Source organism: Hemiscyllium ocellatum, chromosome 7, assembly GCF_020745735.1.
Source record: "Hemiscyllium ocellatum isolate sHemOce1 chromosome 7, sHemOce1.pat.X.cur, whole genome shotgun sequence".
NCBI classification, from domain to species: domain Eukaryota; kingdom Metazoa; phylum Chordata; class Chondrichthyes; order Orectolobiformes; family Hemiscylliidae; genus Hemiscyllium; species Hemiscyllium ocellatum.
The window spans coordinates 96,487,371-96,511,324 of NC_083407.1; the positions used below are offsets into that span (position 1 = coordinate 96,487,371).

At 44.0% G+C, this 23,954-nt stretch overlaps 1 protein-coding gene across 1 annotated transcript; it reads right to left on the reverse strand.

Annotated features, from left to right (window-relative positions):
* Nucleotides 1-948: 948 nt before the first annotated feature.
* On the reverse strand, nucleotides 949-23,711 carry asb1 (ankyrin repeat and SOCS box containing 1). The gene is made up of 4 exons (XM_060827531.1): nucleotides 23,337-23,711; nucleotides 14,627-14,929; nucleotides 9,512-9,897; nucleotides 949-3,172 (listed from the first exon to the last, which is right to left on the reverse strand). The coding sequence occupies exons 1-4, from the start codon at nucleotides 23,612-23,614 to the stop codon at nucleotides 3,039-3,041; spliced, it is 1,101 nt and encodes a 366-aa protein (XP_060683514.1). The 5' UTR covers nucleotides 23,615-23,711; the 3' UTR covers nucleotides 949-3,038.
* Between the last annotated feature and the right edge of the window lie 243 nt (nucleotides 23,712-23,954).

The window sequence follows — 23,954 nt, forward strand, 5'->3', positions numbered from 1 at the left end:
AAGTTGGCCAACACCTGGCAGATGGATTTCAATACAGAGAAATGTGAGATAATGCATTTTGGGAAAAGAAACACAGAGAGACAAGACAGGCTCAATGGTACAACTCTGAGGGGACTACAGAAGCAGAGTGACCTTGGGGTTCACATGCCTAGTTGTCTCAAGGTTGGCCAGGCAAGATGAAACAGTTGTCACGGCAGCTTATAGGTACCTTGGGTTTATAAATAGAAGCACAGAGTATACTTCTACACTTCTACAAAATCACTGGTCAGACCACATTTGGATATTGTGTTCAGTTCTGGACACTTTATCGAAGGAAGGATGAAGATGTTAAAGCTCTGGAAAAAGTTTAATCTTCTCGGCCCTAACAAGCATAAGATTTGACCTTATTACAGCAATCAAAGTTCTAAACAATTTTGACACAATGAGGGAGGATATTCTGTTTCCACTAATTGGTAAGTCAGTCACAAGGGGGTGACAATTTCAAGATTGTCAACAAGAGAGCTAGGACTGAAATGAGGAGAAACTTCTTTACTCAGAGTTGTTTGGAATTAGAATGTGCTGCCTGGGACAGTGATGGAGACAGAATCCACAGCAGGTTTCAAAACAAAACTGGACATATATTTGAAAGTGATGAACTGAGGGGACTACGGAGAAAGGGCTGGAGCGTGGGACTAGCTAGGTAGCTCTTTGGGAGCTGGTTCAGACACAATGGTCGAAGGCCTCCTTCTATATTGTACAATTCAACAATTTCATTTGTTAGGCCATTTCAGAGGGCAGTTAGTCAACCACATTGCTGTGGGCCTAGAGTAAGGGAAGATCTGGCAGATTCTCTTCCATAAAGGATGCAGATTTTTGGTTTTTTTTTAAGATTCCCTACAGTGTGGAAACAGGCCCTTCGGCCCAACAAGTCCACACTGACCTTCCGAAGTGTAACCCACCCAAACCCATTTCCCTCTGACTAATGCACCTAATACTATGGACAATTTTAGCATGGCCAATTCCCCTGACCTGCAGGTCTTTGGACTGTGGGAGGAAACCGGAGCACCCAGAGGAAACCCACACAGACACGGGGAGAACATGCAAACTCCACACAGACAGTTGCCCGAGGCTGGAATCGAACCCGGGTACCTGGCGCTGTGAGACAGCAGTGCTAACCACTGAGCCACCGTGCCCAGATTAGAAAAAGAATGATCAACAGCAGTTACATGGTCACCATTAGACTCCGTTTAAATTGAGATTTTTTAAAAATTGAAGTCGTGGTGGGATGTGAACCCACGAATCCAGAAGAGTAGGCACTCCTGATTACTCAACGAGTGGCACAGCCACTAAGCCAGAGCCTCCCCTGCCTTTGGGCACAGGACAGACCTGGGCAAATTTCCACATTGTTGGGCAGATGCCAGTGTTGTAGCTGCACTGAAACAGCTTGGCTAGGGGCACAGTTTATTCTGGAGTACAAATCCTCAGTGCTACTGCCAGAACGCTCTTTGCAGTATCCAGCGCTCTCAGCTGCTTTTTGGATATCACACAGAGTGAACTGAATGGGCTGAAGACGGTCATCTGCAATACCTCAGGTAGCTGCCAAGATGAATCAACTGCACTCTGGCTGACTTCACCCTTATCTTTTGTAAATAATGCGCTGGCCTCCCCACCATCGAGGACACACATATTTGTGGTGCCACCTTCTACTGGTTTCTAAAAACACAAACTAGGAGCAGGGGTAGGCCATTCGATAGTGGCCTCTGCAATTCACAGAATTCCTACAGCAGGCTAATTGGTCCATTGAGTCGACACCAACCATCTGAAGAGCATCCCACCCAGATCCATCCCTCTACCCTATCCCTGTAACCCGGCTTTCTCCATGGCTAATTCACCTAACCTACACATCCCTGGACACTATGGGTAGTTTAGCATGGTCAATCCTCCTAACCTACACATCCTTGGACTGTAGGAGAAAACCAGACGAAACCCACGCAGCCAGAGGGAGAACGTGCAAAGTCCTCACAGACGGTTACCCGAGGGTAGCGTCAAACCCCGGTCTCCGGTGATGTGAGGCAGCAGTGCTAACCACTAAACCATCATGCCTCCCTCATTCAATATGATGACAGCTGATCCTCTGTCGCAATGTCATATTCATTTTTCTCCATACCCATTGATGCGCTTAAAACCTAAACAACGTGTGCGTCTCTCATTTGAATATATTCAGTGACTTAGCCTCCATAGCCTTTTGCAGCAAAGAAATACAGAGTTTAATATCATCTGAGTGAAGAAATGTTTCCTCATCCCAGTCCTTGGCAACCTTTTGAATGTAATGCAAAGGGGCAGCTGGAGTGTCCCTAAATGGGGGTGACTGGGGAATTCGAGGAAACAAGTCATATTTCTGCTCACCAAGTAAAGCCACACCATCTTAAATGTTGAGGAAATTGTTGCGGAGTGAACTGGGAATAATCCAACCCTGCAACTCTGTCAGATTATGGCAAATGCCATTCAAGCTCTCAGGTAAAAACTGCTTTTACAGTCTCTGTACAGTCAGCAAAGTGAAGGAACCCACTGAAACACACAGAAGATCCTGAATACCGTCGACAAGTAATCCAAGTGAAAACTTTGGAGGGCATCAAATGCAACGAATGAAAAGTTTGAATGACATACATAATTTTACCCCTGAGATTGAATTAATGCATTAAATTCACCTGGAGGGTGGAGGATGTTATGCATCCTCGTGACCAAAGTACATTTTTTTTAAATGCAGATGCCTTTTAAAAGGTACGGACACCGTTTTATATTTGATCTCTGCGGTTTCTGTGTGTTTTGCAAATAGGACCCCACGAAATACAGATTTTATTCACTGGGTAAGTCTTTTTGAGTTACATGGAGCAGGAAGAGGAAGGAAAGCAAAGAAAATGAACTCACTTTCCGAGACAGGTTGCAACAGTTGTGTGTGGCAGAAACAAGAAATGCCCGCGATCCTCCAGACGGCAGATTGGTGTAGTGAGGCTTCAGTCCAACAGGGATCACGCAGGGCAGGGAGATGTGATTCTCCCTCAGGTGTCCTCATGTAACAGGAAGATTTTGACAGTGTCTGGAATTGGCAGCGTCTGGATCATATGAAGACGGAACTTCCCCAGTGCTCTCCGAATAACTATACGGCAGGAAGAGGTCAGTGTTCTGGGAGTACCTGTTTGGAAAGCAATATCCTTTAAATGAGCAATAATGCCAGACTTTTCTACTGTGTAGAATCTCTGAAAAAAAGCTAAAGCCCAATGTCTTCACAGGACCCAATAAATCAACTTTTGTTGGCCAAAATTCAGATTTGAATATTGTAAGCTAGAATTCACAGCATGTGTGAAAGCAGGAAATATTCCCTCATTCTCTGCACTAAGTCAAAAAAAAAGGAGCGCGTTTTCATTATTGAGAGCTGAAATGTTGCCATGACTCTCAAAGTGTTCCAGACCCACGCAAGTATCAGGACTTGCTTTATTTGATCGTTTTGGAAATCTTTGCTCATGACACAACTCTGCACACCTTCCAATCAAGATATCAATTAAAGACCAATCCAAACAAGTTCAAGACTAAGACTATATTTTTTATGTACACTCTATACATGTTTAGGTACTAATTACAATCATTTTCCCCATTCCTGTAGCTGAGAGGGAGTCAAAATTTCAATTTACTTCATGAAAACAATGAAAATTATTTGACCTTTCGTATGTGGCAGATGATTACAGATATTCCTCTTTCCTTCCAAAATTCTTTGGAAGGGCTTTTCCATTACAACTGGGCAAAATATCTTAAAAGTAAAAGGTTCCACACGTTGGAATTGTGATTTAGTTTGAAAGGTTCTGACAGACGCAAGAACTCAATCAATTATTTTCAGCAACAGTGCTGCCCAAAACCCACCTTGTGTTATAGTGTTACGCACCTTACCTGAAGACGGGCAAATGCTACCAAACGTAAAGCAATCCACTTGTAGTCAGAAAGTCAAGAATTACAAGCTCCATTTCAGAGACGCTGCCACACAATCAAGGCTGGCACTTTTGTAGAGAACTGAGGGAGCCCGATACTGTCACCGATGCTGTCCTTTCGCTGAGAAGGAAAACCTGAGCTTTTATATGCCCTCTCTGATGGGACAATGAAATGAGCAGGAGAGTTCTTCTTGAGCATCCAGATTTATCCCTCAAATAAAATCACTAACTACAACATCAGGTTGTTGTCATATTACTGTTTACAGTATTAGCTGTTTTATTTCCAACACTGCAACAATGACTACACTACTCTAGTAGCACGAGCTGTAAAGTACTGGGAACATCCTGAGATTATGAAAGGTGCTGTATAAATGCAAGCATTTTCTTCGTGGGAAGTCTTAAAATTACAGCTACGTCATTTAGTTGTGAACTAAAATAAATAAACTGCAACACACGGGTTGGCAAAAGCCTAGAGCTTTCCATTCCAAAAGGCTTCGGATGTTGAGTCAACTGAAATGTTCAAGGTTTAGACAGATGCGTTGATATCAACACAAGGAAAATGGAGATACAGACCATACATGTAAATACGATACCTATCTAAAGTTAAAAATCTCATAACACCAGGCTATAGACCAACAGGTTTATTTGGAAATACTAACTTTCAGAACCCTGCTCTTTCATCATGCTCTGAAAGCCAAATAAACCTGCTGAACTATAACCTGGTGTTGTGTGACTTTTAACTTTGTCCACCCCAGTCCAACACCAGCACCTCCACATCAAGGATACAGATCATACTGGTAAATAATGATACAAGCCAGCCAGGGAAATGGGGATACAGGCCAACCAGTTAAATGTTACAGCTCAGGGATTAACTGCAAGTAGCAGAGCAACAACTGATGAAGTCCATTCGTGACTTGGAAGAAAAATAATATTCGACATGTACTTCAGTAACTGAAGCAACTGGAAAAGGGCTAGGAGTATTATTAGACTTCACATTCAGCTGGGTCCCTTTTTAAATTTTAACTTTTAGCAGAACAGATTTCTGCCTTTTATAAATCTTTCCATCGAGTCCCATTAAAAGTTAATGTCCAACTCTCATAATTGCCCGACAGCAGTCATCAAAGCCATCAGTGTCTTGATCCCATAACAATCTGTGACAAGAAATTATGGTCAAATGATCTAGGGATTTCAGAGGACAGTTTAGGAATACTTTCAAGTATGTCATTGACAGCAATCAAAACGCATGGCACTCAAAGATCATCTGTTCATTACACACACATTTCAAGGGATTTACTGCTCATGCAGGAGTAAAACACACAGCAGCATCTGAAGGATAGGTTTAATTGTGTTGTCCAAAATTCTCATCATTTTGTTTCAAACTATGAGCTAGAACACCCTTGCTCAAAAGGTTCAATTCCAGCAGTGTAAAACAAGGCCTATATTGGGAAGAAGAAGAAAAAACTTTCCTAGGGTGAGATCGGATAGTGTTCATTAGGCATGCGAACCCTCAACTTGCAATATTACCTATCAAAGTTGTGACCATCTTTGACCTGGAAGCAGTGCAATACAATAGATATAATGTCTTTAAAACAGTTAAGAATGTTTGAATGGAACTTCTTAGAGTTTCAATTCATTGTAAAGGGATCAATTACAATTTTCTTGAATAAGTAGAACCACTGGTCAATGTAACCTTGTGGTGATCTTTCAACTCAAAGCAGTACCAATAGAAAGAATGTTAATACACGGAAGCTATAAAGGTAGTCACTTAGGAGAGCTGCAGCAGAGGGGTGAACAAAGAATGGACATTTACAAGGAGCCCGGTGTGTCCTAAATAGTTAAGCAGGACACAAAGGTCTGTGGAATTAGAGCAGAGGTGAAGCATCTTTACTGCTTCAGTTTTGACTGAGCCAACTTGCCTGTTTAACATTTAAAAGGGTTCAGCTAAAGGGTTTTCTTGGGAATCTGTACCCTCCAACTGTCTCAGGAGGTTCTGCAGCCATATACAGTTCAGGTCACATGCTGGTTCCTAATGGTTACAGAAGATGCAGCTTTGTTAAAATTGTTATCAATTTTAAAATGGGATTTATCTTTTTAGCTGAATATTATTTACCTGGTAACTCATGTTAACTATGTACAGGCTCTGATTCATGTTAAAGCTAAAATTTAGAAAAAATGATATCTTGCTGGTAATTTCTTCACAGTGAGGGGAGGGGAGGCCCTTTGGTACATTTACCTATTTTTATTTATGGTTCGCCCAGAATTGATGCTCAACCTCAGCCTATGAACTCAGAGACAGGAATGGGTTCTCTGAAACTTCCTAGCATTCTAACTATTTGCTGTGCTTTATTTTATTGCAAAATCAGGCATAATGGTTCCATGACCAACCTGACCAAATGGCTGTTGCAACTGTCTCAAAACCGTATGAATGCTTGGTTTGCCGGCTCCAATGTGTTCCTCAGGATCTGGTACTTTGAGCTGCTAGCTAATCTTCAGGAACTTTTGAAGGCAGCTCATGTGGAAATGGTTGTAATGAGACTGACACAATAGAGTGCGCAGGCTATTACTGTAAGGTCTTTCAGCTTGGTCAGCAGACTTCCACCTCTTCAACCCCCAGGTGGATGGTCAAAATCTGCCAGAGGCCAGGCTTGCTTTGGCAATTCTTACATATATATCTCATTGTCAAAATAGACAGCTTGAAAAAATGTTGTGCCAATTGTCTGCCATCAATTGAGAGCTTTAGGTGCTTAATGAATGCCCAAATAAAAAAGGTCTCATCCCATCACTGGTATTAAATCAACTATAAGAGGACTCCCAGGGAGGATAACAAGTAAACACTGGAACAGAGGACATAGGAAAAGCAATAAGCCATTCAGACTATTGACCCTGCTCTGCCATTCAATACAATCACAGCTGATTGAACACTCAATTCCTTTTTCCCAGCCCATCCTCATTATCCTGCACACCATTGGTAAATCAGTAATCTATCAATCTTTAGCTTAAACATACTCAAAGAATAAGATCCCACGGCCCACTGAGGTAGAGAATTCCAAAGATTTGCAATATTCTGAAACTGCAGCCCTGGTTCTAGACACAACAACCAGGAGAAACATTTTAGCTACACTCACCCTAGCTAGCCCTCTAAGTTCAAACAAGACCACCTCTCATTCTTTGAAACTCTGTCATTTTATGACAACCTATTCACAATCACAATTCGGCTAATTTAATTCCACATTTTTAAAACTCAAATTTCACTATGTCCCAGGGTGGGACTCAAATCCATGTCCTCAAACATTAGCCTGGGCTCTAGATTGCTAAGACAACCCATAGTTTATAAAGCACACTGTTACGGTAGAATATATGGATACAGTACATTAAGTTATAGCAATGACTTTATTATGCCACATTAATTATGGGTAATACATCATAGTGTATATTTACTCCATGTTTTCTCACTGACCACTGCAATGATGATACAAACTGTCTCTCTTAGCTTAATCCTCTGCTTTTTCCTGTGCAAAGTCACTGGCTTACTTATCCTTCCTGTCTTCCTGATAAAGATCTGCCGATTGTTAAACAATCAGGTTTACTTAAGCTGTACAAACTGTTACTATAAACAAATCAGCAAACATTCTAATATATCACTGACCACTGCCACACTAAAGGAGAGGAAGCTCACAGCCATGATTGCTCATCCTGTGATACTACTGTGGGTCACAACCAAATTCTCTTCACTCCTCAAGGCCACGTTTAAACATTGATCAGTACAAGTTCGAATAGCAACTCAGACCAGCAATCGGCATTGCCTCTCCTTTTGAGGTGTCTTCTTGCACCATACAAAACTATAATATTGTAGGTAGATAGAGTCACAGTAGTGTTCTTCTACAAAATCTCACCCTGGGATCTATAATGCATAATTCAGGCCTTGATTTAGATGTCTTATCGGGAAGATGATGTGGAGGTGCCGGTATTGGACTGGGGTATACAAAGTTAAAAATCACACAACACCAGGTTATAGTCCAACAGGTTTATTTGAAAGCACTCGCTTTTGGAATGCAGGTCCTTCATCAGTTGGCTGTGTTGAAAGAGCAGCATTCCAAAAGCTAGTGTTTCCAAATAAAACTGTTGGACTATAACCCGGTGTTGTATGATTTTTAACTTTGTCTGAAAGATAGTATCTCTGACAGTGCAGCATTCACTCGGTCCTGCTTATACCCTGGTGTGGGCCTAGATCTCTGCATTGAATCCACAACCTCAATTCAGTACGAGTGCTACCCACCGAGTCATTGTAAGAATAAAGACAGCAAACTTGTTAGTAACCAGCACCTATGAGACCAGGAGTGTGCTGACTGATCAAATATTCCAATTGATCAAGAGGTCCGCAGAATCAATATAAAAACACAGACTATGTAATAGAAACACAATGCAGAGGGTATACACCTCACTGTTCTACTTTATTTGAGGCATTAGTCACTGAAATAATAATGTAACTTCGTCTTAAATAAAATTTACTGACAGCCTTCTCACTCCCATCCTCAACTGACTGCTCTGATATCATTAAAGTACAGTTAACTTCTGGTATATGAGATGTATAATTTTTTGCTGGTTTATCAAGAATGCTGGTTAAAACAAAATTTGCTGTATATGTTTAATTGTGAATCCAAGGGACAGTTTGCTTAGTGGGCTGGACAGTTAGCAAGTAGTTCTGAATAACACCAACAGCACAGGTTCAGTATTAGCTCCAATTAAGGTTCACTCAAGGGTTTGGTCTCCACCCCCTGCCCCAGAGAGTGGGCACTGGTAAACCCACACTGACAAAGACCATCAAGCAAACAGCCCAGGATAGGGCATCAATGGACAACAGCCAAGGATCAGGCAGACCATTCACCACAAGTTATTTTTACATAGAAAATATCCTTGTGTTGCAGGGAAATTTGTGGAGGTTCTACAACTTGGGAGGGGGAGCACCAATGAAACATGAAGGTTGAGAATCTCCGATCTACTGTGCACAACTTCATAGAACCCCTATAATGTGGAAGCAGACCATTCAGTCCATTGAGTCCACACCCAACCTCCAAAGAGCATCCCACCTAGACCCACCCATCCCTGTAACTCTGCATTTCCCATGGCCAATCCACCTAATTTGCACGTCTTTGGATTGTGGGAGGAAACTGGAGCACCTGCAGGAAACCCAAACAGACACGGAAATTGTGCAAACTCCACACAGACGGTTGCCTGAGACTGGAATCAAACTTGGGTCCCTAGCACTGTGAGGCATCAGTGCTAACCACTGATTCACGTTGGTTTTTCTTTCAAGAAAATTGCAATCATAAGCAAAAACCTGATAACCTACCATAAGGCAGTTGCTAAGCATACGGGTAGTGAGATAACAATCTACAAGGTATTATTAACGGAGGTAATGTTACGGTTAAGTTTAATAAACATGTATTTCATTAGCCACAAACTACATCTATGCTTTTGGTTAATAAAAGTTACATTCAGAAATATTGCCGAGTCAGGAAGTAAAGCTGAAACCTGCTTTGTTGCAATGTTACCTTTAGCAGCCCTGAAGATCTGCAAGGCCTCTTCATTCACCTTCATCCGTCCCATTGTTTCTGCATCCAAACCCTCCCAATTAATCAGGTTCAAGTTAGCACCGAAGTCAATCAAAAGTTTTACAAACTGTGCGTCGCAGCCATGACGTAGAACAGCATCGAGAACACAGACCGGCGATCCACGGGGAAAGGCCGTCACGTCTACCTGGCCCCAGTAATTATAATCGGGGTTCGCCCCAGCTTTCAGCAACAACTTGAAACACTGGAGATGCTGATAGGCAGAACTGATGTAGAGAGGACACACACCTAGTGATGTGAATCTCCTGGCAGCAGGCATTGAGACACGACTAGATACATGATGATTAACATCGACATCCGCACCGTGTCTGAAACATAAATGTAAACTGTGAAACGAACCATTCACTCATTCTGAAGTTGAATCTCAATGACATGCATGTCCACTGTGTAAATGCTTGGGTATGTTGTGGGAAAATGGTGAACTTGTCCATTTTCTCAGGAAGAATAGAACAGCAGCACACTATTTCAATGGAGAGCAATTGCCTTACTCTTGAGGTGCATAAGGATAGGTAGCTTGCAACATGAATCACAAAATGTTACAGTGGAGGCACAGCAAGTGACCAGGAAGACAAAGGAAATGGAATACAAAAGTAGGGGTGTTTTATAACAGCTGTATAACATGCTGCTGAGGGCACATCCATACCATTGTGTACAGTTTTGGTCTCCTTATCTAAGGAAGAATGTAAATGCATTATAAGCAGTTCAGAGAAGGTTCACTCGATTGATACCTGGGACAGGCACCTTATTTTATGAGGGAAGACTGGAATCTGGGCCTGCAACCATTGCAGTTTGGAAGAATGAGAGGTAATCTTATCGAGACAAACAAGGATCCAAGGGGGCTGAACAGAAAATAAGCTGAAAAGATGTTTTGCCTTGTGAGGAAACTATATCTAGGGGACAGAGATTAAAAATAAAAGGTTTAAGATGGAGGTAAGAAGGATTTTGCTCTCTCAGAGGGTCATGTTGTGGGGGGGGGGGGTTGGTGGGCAAAATGGAATTCAGGCCAGGATCTTGTTAAATGGCGGTGCAGACTAGACTGGCTTACTCCTGCTCCTAATTTGTATGTTGGTATTTATACATGCGAGACTGCATGAGATGGGATTGCAGTAAGTACAGCAGAGAATGCTAAATGGATGATTTAACAAATGTGCAACATCATGATATAGTAAAAAGGAGAGATTACTTCCATTGACAGGAAGGTCAGTAACCAAAGAACTAGGATTCAAAACCATGAATCTAAATGGCAAAACATCACGGGCAAAATGGATTTTTTTTTTCTCATGTTTGTTTAGATCTGAGATTTTATTTCTCATAGATGCAATGGAAGCAGATTAAAAATCTCACTTGCAAAAGAAAATTGGGTAAATACGCAACAAAGAAACATTTGTGGCATAATGACAGGGAGCGTGTAACTAAATGTGTAGTTCTTTTTAAACAGCCAGCCCAGGCATAATAGACTGGATGGTTTTCTTCAGTGCTGCTTCATTCTCTGTGCTACAGTGTTAAACCACACAAGAAAATTCCTGTCCTCCTGACACCGTGGTTTTGAATGGTCTCAGTATTTTAGCTAGAAATGAGTGAAGGCGAGAAAGAGTCATTGTTCAAGATTTCCATTCGTATCTGAATTAATTCTGCTACAAGTGTGCAACGTATGCACATTTGGTGGATTGTGTCTCTCACTGTTCACCATCAGGCTGAGGGATTAAGCATATCAGGAATGGAGGATCTGAAGTCTACAATACAGTGTAACATGCAGGAGAGCTTGCAGTGAGAAGACTCGGGGCGGGGGGGGGGGGGGAAGAGAAAAAAATCATATAGCACTCCACAAAATAAATGAAAACATTACGAATGGACAGGCAGCAGAGGAATCCTGAGAAAATAGGTAACGGAGGATCTGGATCAGCGCAGGCTTGGAGGACCGAAGGCCCTAACGGCCTGTTCCTGTGCTATAATTGCCTTTATCCTTTGTTATATTAACAAATCCAAATCAGTCTATGAGGCAAACCTATGAAGCACTTGAGGTCAACATTCTACACTGAAGGTCATAGAGTTATAGAGATGTACAGCATAGAAACAGACCCTTCGGTCCAGCCCGTCCATGCCAACCAGATATCCCAACCCAATCTAGTCCCACCTGCCAGCACCCGGCCCATATTCCTCCAAACCCTTCTTATTCATATACCCATCCAAATGCCTCTTAAATGTTGCAATTGTACCAGCCTCCACCTTACCCTCTGGCAGAGATTATTCATGGCATAAGCTGATAACCGAATTATAGCATGGTCTGCATAGCAAGAGGTCTTTCGATACATCTTGTCTCTAAACTCTCTGTAGGAGCAATCCTCCTGGTGCCATTCCCCAAGCTTCACCATTTCAAATAATGCCGTGATTCCCTTGTGAAGGCCTTCACCAAACTCTCAGACAGCTCATTCCAGATCCTCAGTCCTCGTTGCATGAAAACACTTCTCCTCGTTTTTTTAAAACCAATTATCTTCAATCTGTGCATTATTATTCTCCATCCTTCCAGCATTGCAAACAGTTCTCCCCTCTCTCTCTCTCCTCTGTCTAGATCCCTCAGGATTTTGAACACCTCGATCAAGTCTCCTCACAATCTTTTCTGAGAAATCCTCTCCAATCTATCTCTATAACTAAAGTACCTCAACCCTGGAGAGATTAGAGAGAGGTGAGTGCTGGTGAGTTCAACCTGAAGGTCACTATTCCTCAGGAAAGGTACAGGTTGAGAAGTCAGGACCTTCATGGTAGCCCAAATTAATCAGACTCTCAACCAATATCTATGGGGAACTAGCAAGGTACCATAGAGGACAGGCACTAATTATTCTCTAATATCCCACACCAGGGCAGGCTTTCCTTCCTTAACATTAGAACTGGGCCATTCAGTATCAATGTCCGGAAGCATCTCATTTTCTGCTTGGGGGGCCCTGCAGTGTTAAGAACTCATTATTGAGTTCAATAATGATAGAACCTGAACACCTACATCTTTTACCCACACCCAGGCTCTGCATTCACACGGGCAGCTTTCAGAACAGCTTAACCTACTTACGCTTCCCCGTTATCAGCCTGGCTTACTATCATCAATCCCTTTGTCTGACTCTCATTCTCTTTCTCTGTGGGCTCTGTCTCCACCTATCTGCTCACTCCCTCTTCTCTGCATCCCCACCCTCAACCCAAACGCCTGTCTTCAATGTACATAACAGTTTTTCCAAGCTACTATCAGTTCTGAAGAATGCTTTCTGGACTTGAAACATTAATTCTGCTCTCTCTCCACAGATTGGGATTAGATGAATTTAGGATACCTGGTTGGCATGGATGAGTTGGACCAAAGGGTCTGTTTCTGTACTGTATGACTCTATGCTGCCAGACCTGCTAAGTTTCTCCAGCAATTTGTTTTTGTTTCAGATGTCAGGAAACATTTCTTTACACAAAGGATAGAGGACATCCAGAACTCTCTCCACTGTAACTCGGTTAAAGGGCAGGAGGTCGATTGAATACTTTTAATTGGTGATTGATAAGACTTTTTTTGTAAAGTTAAGGGTGATGAACCAAGGTGACTTACTGGAGTTAAGACACACATCAGCGACGTACCAAATCAACAGCAGAGCAGGCTTGAGGGGCAGAATGGTCTATTTTTCTTTCTATGGTCTTAGATAAGAGGGCTGAAAAAATCTATAAGGCATTTTTTTAAATGAATAGTAGGGGGTTTTCATCAGTCTTGATTGTACACTCAGCCAATGTAATTTGCAGCAGGGGTCACTGATAAATGGTACAGAGAAGGGACCGTCCTTTTATCTGGGACATCTCTCAACCCATCCCAGGAAAGAAACAAGTGTTCACCGGGATTCAAACAGCTGACTCAAAACACATCGTGGACAGGGAAGGGAAATCTGCCTGGTGTGTGATGGTGCGGTTCCATGACCACCCTCAGGTCAGATGGTGTACCCAACCCACAAATGGTATCCCACACTCCTGTTATTGTGTCCTAACCGGGCCTTCCCAAACTGAAAGTTTCCCAGGGTGCAATTCTGGTGGGGTGGGGCTTATGAGCGCAGAGGGCTTGGACCGGCTTCTGAGGACTGCGAGGCCCATTTTACATCGCTCACACTTTTAGATTTAAAATTAGTTTACATGGCCTGTGAAGCCTGACTGCCGCTGAGAGAAGATACCAGGCTGAGGGGGGAGACTGGTGCTCCCTCTTTCTTGGAGAAACCCCGCCATTTTGTTGTCAACTTCCTCTGCCATTCAACCTCAGTCAAGAGGTAAAGTCCACTCTCTCCCCCCGCAACTCCCCCCGGTTAGTTGCCTCTGCCCTCCCCACCACCACTCCTACCCATCACCACAGCCCCTCCCTGCCATCACCCTCCCCATTACCACAACCCTCCCCCCTACATCCCACCCCTCCCACTACATCCCACACCCTCACTGTATCCCTCCACACCATCACTCTCCCTCCACACCATCACTCTCCCTCCACTTCCTCCTCCTCACACCCCCTCCCGTTCTTGCCTCGTCCACCTCACACCTCGTTCCCACTCCCTCCTCCACACCCTCACCACAAGCCCATTCCACTCCATCCTCCTTCCCTTCACCACACCCCCACCCCACTCCATCCTGTTCCCTCTCACCACACCCCTTCCCATTCCTCCTCATCCTCACCACAACGCTCTCCCTATCCCTCCTCACCCTCACCACACCCCCGTCCCCATTACCCCTCCACCTCAACACATGCACTCCCCACTCCATCCTCCTCACTCCTCCCCATCCCTCCTCCTCCCAATCACCACATCCCTCTGCATTTCTTCTCATTCATACCACAGACTCCTCCCCAACCTGCCTCCTCCCCCTCACCAACCCCCTTCCCACTCCCTTACCACCCCCCAACCCTCCTCCTCCTCTCCTTCACCACATCCCCTCTCCATCTATACTCCTCCCCCACACCACACTCTCCCCACTGCTCCTTCTCCTCATCAACACACCCTTCCCCTCCTCCCCCTCACACCCCTCCCCTCCTCGCTGACTTACTTGATGAGCTCTTTGAGGATGTCTGCTCGTCCCACTCGCGAGGCGTGATAGACGGGCGTGCTGCGGTGGTGGGTGCTTCCATTCGGGTCAGCCCCCGCCTGCACGAGAATCCTGGTGCAGTCCAAATGACCGTTCAAGACAGCCACATACAGCGCTGTCTGCCCCTTCACATCGACCAAGTCCACCTCGGCCCCTTGTTTGAGCAGGTAGTCCACGCAGTCAGCATGGCCAGCTGTCGCGGCAATCCGCAATGGCGTGCACGGTAACCAGCCGCAGCACCAGACTGACTTCTCATTGATTCGCCTGGAAAACAGAACAGTCCCTTTTTGAGCACACACCCCACCGAGTTTCCACTTGCTGAGATCACTAAAGGAAGTTGGTGGGTTTTTTTTTGCTTCCCTTAGCACGCCCGTTAGACATTTGCTCAGTTAGTCTCTGCTCTTGCTGGCTTGTTACTCGTCAATAAAGTGTGCAAGAAAGGATAGGAAAAGGCATACAAGTCTAACAGCATGACCCATCCAGACAGGATGTAGCTGATATGCACGAACAACCCAATATCCTGATTCATAACCTCTTGCAAAACGTAAAGCAAAAAACAAAAACGAAGGATCCTTGCATAAATTAAGCTGAGAAATCTCATTGCTTTTAATTTTGCTTCCATCCACCTTCAGCTCTTCAATCCTCTTAAAAGATTGGACTCCTCCAATTCAGGCCTTTTGAACATCCAGTATTCTAATGGATCTACCACAGTTGGCCATGCTTTCAAGTGCTCAGGCCCTAAACTCTGAAATCCCTCTCAAATCTTTCTTCATTTAAATTGCAACTTCAAATTTATATCTGATCAAGCTTTAGATCATCTGTCCCAATGTCTCCTGAAGTCGCTCCATGTTAAATATTAATTCTCCTGTGAGCACTTTGGGACGTTTTACTCTGTTGAAGATGCTAAATAATATAAATTAGTATTAGATTGTTGGCATAGAACTTGATTACTTCTGGAAAAAAAAAGGCATGCTGTCGACTCATCAGAACACACACAGGAATGCCAAATTCGAAAAGGAGGAACAACGTATATACATGAGAATAAGGTGCTCATTGGTTTACAAATTGATTCTTATTTTTTTTGAGGCATTGCTAAAATGCACCAGCAAACTAGTAATTCCCAAGCTTTTGTTTAATTCAACAAAAGGAGCAATGCCTGGACATATTCCTTTTGCCTGCAGAGGACAGGTCCCTACATAAGAATACATACTTCAACACTATGCCTCCTTTCTGCCCCCAATAATTTTCAGTTGATCTGAGGTTTGCACCTGACATTTCAGGTCTTCATCTCATTGGCAAGGCCACTCTGATTGCAAATCAAGGAGAAATTACTCATCGTACATGACTTGTTTAATCCTTATACCAAATGCTTCATGATGCTGTAACAGCGCTTGTGCTGAGCAGGAGGTTATTTAATTTGAAGGATGTGGACTAGTAGTTGAGGTCCCTATGAGAATAGAAATGGAGTTGTAAAGTTGGTGAATTGTCGCAGCTCGTAAGGAGTAGGCAACTGATAGACAGTTCTGAGTAAGGCAGTGGGATGTGTTTTCTCAGCCTGATAAAGCTGTTCAGTCAAAGCAGAGGCTGGAGGCTTCACACTGAGGAGATGTAACCACCAGAAACCACAGCATTCATAGATGCTTATAACATCAGATTGTGTCCCAAGGTGATTCACAGAACTGTTATTCATCAAATCTGCAATCAAGCCAAATAATTAGGAATGGTCAGAAAAGAGGTAGATTTAAGTGTTTTCTATTTAAGGAGAGATAGAGGTCAAGGAGAGGTTTATGAACAGACCCTCAGCATCTAGGGCCTGGATAGTTGTTGTCATGGCCACCACCTGAGAGTCAAAGTAAATGGAGGATAGACAACAGAATTTGAGGAATGCGCAATTCTGAGAAGGTTGCAGGATGGGGTGGGGTGGGGCACAAGGTGGTCTCATTGGCAGGGAAGGACTTGGTCACAAAGCAATTCTTCCCAAACCTCTCCCCACCAGTGACCTTATTTTTAGCCTTAGGAATTGTCATGACCCCTCAGTGAGAACAGAGAGAGGGAGGGAGGGAGGGGGAGTACACAGAACAGGGGAGGAGTCAGTAGGCACTAAGGTGATAGATCCAGTACAGGTTAGAATACGAAGAACAGAGCTTTGGACGAGGCTGCTTTACAGTGTGGGAAGTGGGAGAACTTGAAATTATCCAGTCCAAAGATGATAAAATCATGGATGAGGCAACGATGTATTGGAGGTGGAAGGAGCAGGCTTCTGTGACAGGAAAGATTCAGAGTCAGAAGCTCAGCTCATGCACAAATAGGACATCAAACCTAAGAAACACGTGATTCAGTCTGACACAGTGGCAAGGGAAGGGATGAGTGTGAAAGAAATGGCTTTGTTGGAGCTCGGATAGGACATGAGCCAAGACACTAGAGAATCTGGAGACGGATGCAGATTCAAGGCCAGATCAGGGAAAAACATGAAATCAACAGACCATTCAGACATTTATGTCTGTTCGGACATTCAATTAGATCGTGGCCAATCTGGACCTTAATTTCAGTTATTCAGCAAATTTCAGTCAACCTGGCTTAGTGGAGAAAGGAAATGAAGGGATGTGGCACAGACAATGCAACAGCAGTTCTTAGGTTTAATGGCAAAGAAGTCCACAAGATTCTTGTTGACGCTGAGAGTGGAAGGGGCAGGAGAGAAGGGTTTAAAGAGAAGTTTGATACTGGAGTCACACAGCTAGAACAATACTAGAATGCAATGAGCATTTATGTGAGTGAAGAGCAAGGCCTCATGGGTGGTGCAATAGGGAACTCAAAACTGGAGAAGGTGCCATCATGGTCAGGTAGAGCGACCAAGGTAAGAATGAGGGTTACGCTCCCATTGTGGTTGCTTGGGTGGGGCAGGTAATGGAACATGTAGCTGCGTAGAGAGGTTTCAGGACGAAGTAATATGTTATTGTACACAGGCCAGGTTTCCATCAAAGTCATGACGTCAACGCATTTATCCACAATAAGATCCAGGGTAGCTCACATACAAACATACAGCCTCAAGCAAGAAGCAAAATGCAGAGGGAGGAAAAGCCAGGACAGGTCAGAAGAAAGTAACAAGAGAGGAGAACGGGGCAGTTTGGGTTGCAGCTCACAACAAGGCCTCGATGGTCCCTTCAAGAAAGCTGAGAGAGATACAGAGGGAAGCAATGGACTTTCATGCAAATTTAATATTGGATACAAGTCCAAGTTATTTACGAACAAAATTAGTGAAATGTGGTGTAGTTGTGTAATCTTGTATATGAACAAGTTGCTCTACAATCAGGAAAACCCCAACTGCATTGACTTTCTGGTTCTTGAGCATATGTATTTGTAACAAACATGTTTTGTAGTTTATAACTGATATGTAGTTGACAGCATTTGTTGTCTTACAAACCACAGACCATGAGAACAACAAACAACTCCACATCAATCAATCTAGTGAACTGATGACAGCAACAAGGATGACATCGCTTGCTAATAATGGTGCATTACCAGATACTTGTATCAAACTAACATTCCAGCATGCTGAATTAGTGATTATTGTATAACTTGATGGGATTAATGAATTACCTCACAATAAAAGGCAATCCTAGAAAATAGTGATTATAATATGATTACATTTTATATCTGGTTTGAGAAGGGAGAGGAGCGGGTCTACTATTTTAAAATTTAAAAAGGCAAATGTGTCTGATTAAAACTGGAAAGAACTGGAATAATAGGCTAGCCGATGGGTCAGTGAAGTAGCAGTGGCAGACTTTTACAGGGCTACTTCAGGATACTATGAATAAGTACAAGTACATTCTTACCAAAAATAAAAATTCCACGGGGAGGATTCACCTTCTATGGTTAACTAAAGGAGGTAAGGAGAACATAAAACTGAAGAAAAAAACATAACTGCACAAAGAATGGCAGGTTAAATGACTATTCAGAATATAAAGGACAGCATATAGTTTAATCAGGATTAATCAGTTAGAACAGGAGAGAAAGCTAGCTAGAAATGTAACAACAGATAGCAAGAACTTCCACAGGTTTCAAAAAAAGTAAGCAAATTGAGTATTGGTCCTTTAAAGAGTATGAATGAGGAGTTAACAGTACATGGTAAAGAAATGTCGTGAATAAATGGATTTTGTTTGTCTTCATAATAGTGATTATGAAGAAAATCCCACTGAAACTTAGAAATCGTGAGTTGAAAGAAGAGAGAAACTTGGTTAAAAAAAGTAATCACAAAGGAAACGGTACAGACTAAACCGATGGAACTACAGGTTCCTGTCTCTGGATCTTCATAGAGTCATAGAAATGTACAGCATGGAAACAGACCCTTCAGTCCAACCTGTCCACGCCGACCAGATATCCTAACCCAATCTAGTCCCACCTGCCAGCACCTGGCCCAGATCCCTCCAAACCCTTCCTATTCATATACCCATCCAAACGCCTCTTAAATGTCGCAATTGTACCAGTCTCCACCACATCCTCTGGCAGCTCATTCCATACACGTACCACCCTCTGCATGAAAAAGTTGCCCCTTAGATCTCTTTTCTATCTTTCCCCTCTCACCCTAAACCCATGTCTTCTAGTTCTGGACTTCCCGACCCCAGGGAAAAGACTTTGTCTATTTACCCTATCCATGCCCCTCATAATTTTGTAAACCTCTATAAGGTCACCCCTCAGCCTCCAACGCTCCAGGGAAAACAGCCCCAGCTTGTTCAGCATCACCCAATAGCTCAGATTCTCCAACCCTGGCAACATCCTTCATCTTTGGATGCTAAAAGTGACAGCTAATGAGGTAGTAGTTGTATCGATGTTAATTTTCCAAAATTTGTTAATATTCTGGAAAGTTTCATTACAGCAGAAAATAATAATATAATCCCTCTATTCAAAAAGGAGACCGAAATTGGAACATTTACAGTTAGCCTGACATCTACCACAGGGGAGCTGTTAGAATTGACCATTAAGGGAGCTTATAACTTGTCATATGAAAATACTCAAGGCAACTGGGAAGAGTCAGCAATGGTTTTGTGAATGGAAAATTGTGTTGGACCATTTATTTGGAATTCTTTGAAGCAGCAACACATAATGTGGATGAAGGGGAGCCAGCTGATGTACTGAATTTGAATTTCCAGAAGGCATCTGATAAGGTGAATAGGAGCTCATGGCATAGGGAGTAACATGACTGGCTGGATGGCAGAAACTTGAGTCTGCAATAATGGACAGGATGTGGCAAATTGAGTCCTGCAGAGATCAGTGCTCAGCGTGGACCTAAGGAGGGAGTCGCGGAGGGAATGATCTCTGTGGAACGCAGATAGTTGTGGGGAGGGAAATATATCTCTGGTGGTTGAGTCTGATGGTAAGTGGCAGAAATGGTGGAGGATGATACATTGTGTCCTAAAATTGGTGGGGTGGAAGGCGAGGACCGGGGTGGGGTTCTGTCCTTGTTACGATTGAAGGGGTAGAGTTCAAGGGCAGAGGTGTGGAAGGGGAGGAGATGCACTGGAGGGCATTGGTGACCACAGGGAAGGGGAAATTGCAGTCCTTGAAGTAAGAGGCTATCTGGGTTGTTCTGGTGTGGAACGGATTCTCCTGGGAGCAGACGCGGCAGAGGATGCAGACAACATAGACTGTAAACAAATCTGGCAGGTGGAGTATAATAAGAGAAGATCTGAAGATGTTCAATTGGTAGGTGGGACAAAAAAGCTGAGTATTTGTTAAATGGTGAATGACTGTAGAATTCCAAGATGTAGCAGGATTGCAATGCTGTCATGTATGTGTCACATAAAAATAGTAGGCAAGGCTAATGTGATGCAATCCTTAATTACTCTCAAATTCCATGCTAAAGTAAAGATGTCATCCTGCAGTATACAGGTATTGCAGAAACCACATTTCGAATACTGTGTACAGATTTAGTCTCCTTATTTAACAAAGGATGTAAATGCATTAGAGGCAGTTCACAGGAGGCTTACTGGATTGATTCCTGGAATGAACAGGTTGTCTTATGAGGAATGATTGGTGGTAACAAGCCTAGTTTGCACAGAGTTTGGAAAAGCAAGAAGCAATTTAACTGAAGAACTTGAAAGTTCTTGATAGGCTGGATGCGGAAGGGACTTTTTTATTTCTAGGAGGTTGGTCCAGAATAAGGGGGAGACTGTTCTAAAATTAGCAGCACCCCTTTAGGACAGATTTGAGGGGAGGTTGTTTTTCTCTCTCAGACAGCTGCGCAACTCAAACTCTCTGCCTTTGAAGGCAGTAGTGTCAGGGTCTTTGAATAATTTTAAGCTGCAAGTGGATGGATTTTTATTAGATAAAGAAAAGGATGATTGTGAATATGGAATTCAGAACACAAACAGGGCAGCCATTATCTTATCGAGTGGCGGAACAAACTCGAAGGGCTGAATGACTTACTTCTGTTTGTAATTCATATGTCCGTATCATTCTTTTTTTTTTCACTGAATCTGGTGGAAATATTAAACATTAAAACCATGAAAGTGGATTTTCTTTCTAATGCTTTTCTGGGTCCACAACTTGATGTCAGGCAGTTCTGAAGAAGGGTCACCGGACCCGAAACACTAACTCTGCTTTCTATCCACAGGTACGATTTTCCAACAACTTCTGATTTTGTTTCTGATTTCCAGCATCCACACTTCGCTTTTTTTTTTAAAATGTCAGGCTACAGTAAGGCCACATTCAGTCTACATGGCCTTTGTAAATAGTACCATATACTACATTAGCAAAAAGATCCTGCTTTACAAACTGTATTTATCATTGATGAGAGGATGATTAGAATTATACCTGATGTTCTGCCACCTAATTTACAAAAGGCATCAAAGGCCACGAGGAGGGCAAATCATGAGATTTACTAAAACTGATACCTGAGAAGATTTGAATAATGAGGAAAGACTGGTTTGGTGCACAGTTGGAAACATTAGTTGAGACTGGGTCACGAATTAGCTGCCCGTCTTCTTACTTGTTGTCCAGGCCAAGGGATTAATTGGGAAGGGATCAGTAAAAATTGCTTCAAAAATGTAAGAAAGGCTAGTCTCTTTAAAAAAATGCATTAAAGAAAACAAAAGCCTTCCTCCAGACCAAAGGGGTAGCCATGGACACCCGTAAGGGCCCCAGCTATGCCTGTCTCTTTGTTGGCTACGTAGAACAGTCCACCTTCCGTAGTTACACCTGAACACCCCTCCCCAACCTCTTCCTCCGCTACACTGATGACTGCACTGGCACCACCTCGTGCTCCTTTGAGGAGATTGAGCAATTCATCAACTTCACCAACACATTCCACCCCGACCTTAACTTCACCTGGACCATTTCTGACACCTCCCACCCCTTCCTGGACCTCTCCATCTCCATTAATGACTTGACACTGACATTTTTTACAAATCCACCAACTCCCACAGCTACCTGGGTTACACCTCTTCCCACTCTACCTCCTGCAAAAATGCCATCTTGTATTCCCAATTCTCCCGCCTCCGCCGTATCTGCTCCCAGGAGGACCAGTTCCACCACAGAACACACCAGATGGCCTCCTTCTTTAGAGACTGCAATTTCCCTTCCCACGTGGTTAAAGATGCCCTGCAAAGCATCTCATCCATATCCCGCACCTCCGCCCTCAGACCCCACCCCTCCAACCATAACAAGGACAGAACACCCCTGGTGCTCACCTTCCACCCTATCAACCTTCGCATAAACCAAATCATTCAACAACATTTCCGCCACCTCCAAATGGACCCCACCACCAGGGATATATTTCCACCTTCCACAAACACCATTCCCTCCATGACTACCTGGTCAGGTCCACGCCCCCAACAACCCAACCTCCCTTCCTGACACCTTCCCCTCCCACCGCAGGAATTGCAAAACCTGCTCCCTCACCTCCATCCTGGGCCCCAAAGGAGCCTTCCACATCCAAAGTTCTACCTGCATATCACCAATATCATTTATTGTATCCGTTGCTCCTGATGTGGTCTCCTCTACATTGGGGAGACTGGGCGCCTCCTAGCAGAGCGTTTTAGGGAACATCTCTGGGACACCTGCACCAATCAACCACACCGCCCCGTGGAGCAACATTTCAACTCCTCCTCCCACTCTGCCGAGGACATGCACGTCCTGGGCCTCCTCCACCACCGCTCCCTCACCACCCAACGCCTGGAGGAAGAACGCCTCATCTTCTGCCTCGGAACACTTCAACCCCAGGGCATCAATATGGATTTCACCAGTTTTCTCATTTCACCTTTCCCCCAGTTCCAACCTTCCAGCTCAGCACTGTCCCCATGACCTGTCCTACCTGCCTATCTTCTTTTCCACCTATCCACTCCACCCTCCTCTCTGACCTATCACCTCCATCCCCACCCCCATTCACCTATTGTACTCTATGCTACCTTCTCCCCACCACCACTCCCCCGCTCATTTATCTCTCCACTCTGCAGGCTCTCTACCTCTATTTCTGATGAAGGGCGCCCGAAATGTCGATTTTCCTGCTCCTCGGATGCTGCCTGACCTGCTGTGCTTTTCCAGCACCACTCTAATCTAAAGTCTGGTTTCCAGCATCTGCAGTCCTTGTTTTTACCCTTACATTTCTAATACCTTTGTCTTGCCCACTAATGTAGGCCAGGCCAGGAATGATGCGTGGAATATTATCAGCCCTCACCTCCTGAAGTTGTCCTCTTGGAGGAGGCTGGTGATGGTGTCCAGGTCGCCCACATAGGTGGCATCGTGTAGCCGGGTGTCCTCGCCCCCTTCCATGGGACTGTCACAGAATTGCTCCCGCAGCCACTCCTTGAGATCCCGGCCAGCCCTGGCTCCAGCCGCGGCAGCAGCTTCAGCCTCTTCCTGCTGTTGTTGCTGCTGCTGCTGACATTCAGCGCCGGGATTTAACACAGCGCCGCCGGGGAAGCGAATCCCGTCCACCGCATCCCGATCCGACATGCTAGCCGGCTTTCCCCCGCACTCACTGCCCGGAGAGGATTGCAGCCATTGCAAACTGGAAAAAAAAAGCACTAATAATACAGCAAGGCTACTTCCACACCCAGCACTGTCTTACTTTGCATTAACCCCGGTCCCAGGGACCTCCCATGTTGCTTGTGCATCCTGTCGAGTGGCTCCGCTCCTCTGTGGTCGAATACGGTGCCACTCAAGTCGGTACCGCTCCTCCTCCCCAGCAACGGAGCTAATGCACAATTCAAACCCAATGGCCTAGGCGAAGGTGCTGCTATTGCTTGGTGCTGGACATCAGAACCTGGAACTGATTGGAGCATCCCTTTGCAAA

What these genes read in the sequence shown, in the direction of transcription:
- asb1 (XM_060827531.1), bottom strand. Translation starts at nt 23,614, where the DNA reads ATGTCGGATCGGGATGCGGTGGACGGGATTCGCTTCCCCGGCGGCGCT. An exon ending in CAAGAGGACAACTTCAGGAG is followed by an intron (nt 14,930 to 23,336) that starts GTGAGGGCTGAT and finishes TCTGTTTTCCAG; the next exon opens with GCGAATCAATGAGAAGTCAG. An exon ending in GATCTTCAGGGCTGCTAAAG is followed by an intron (nt 3,173 to 9,511) that starts GTAACATTGCAA and finishes CTTTCCAAACAG; the next exon opens with GTACTCCCAGAACACTGACC.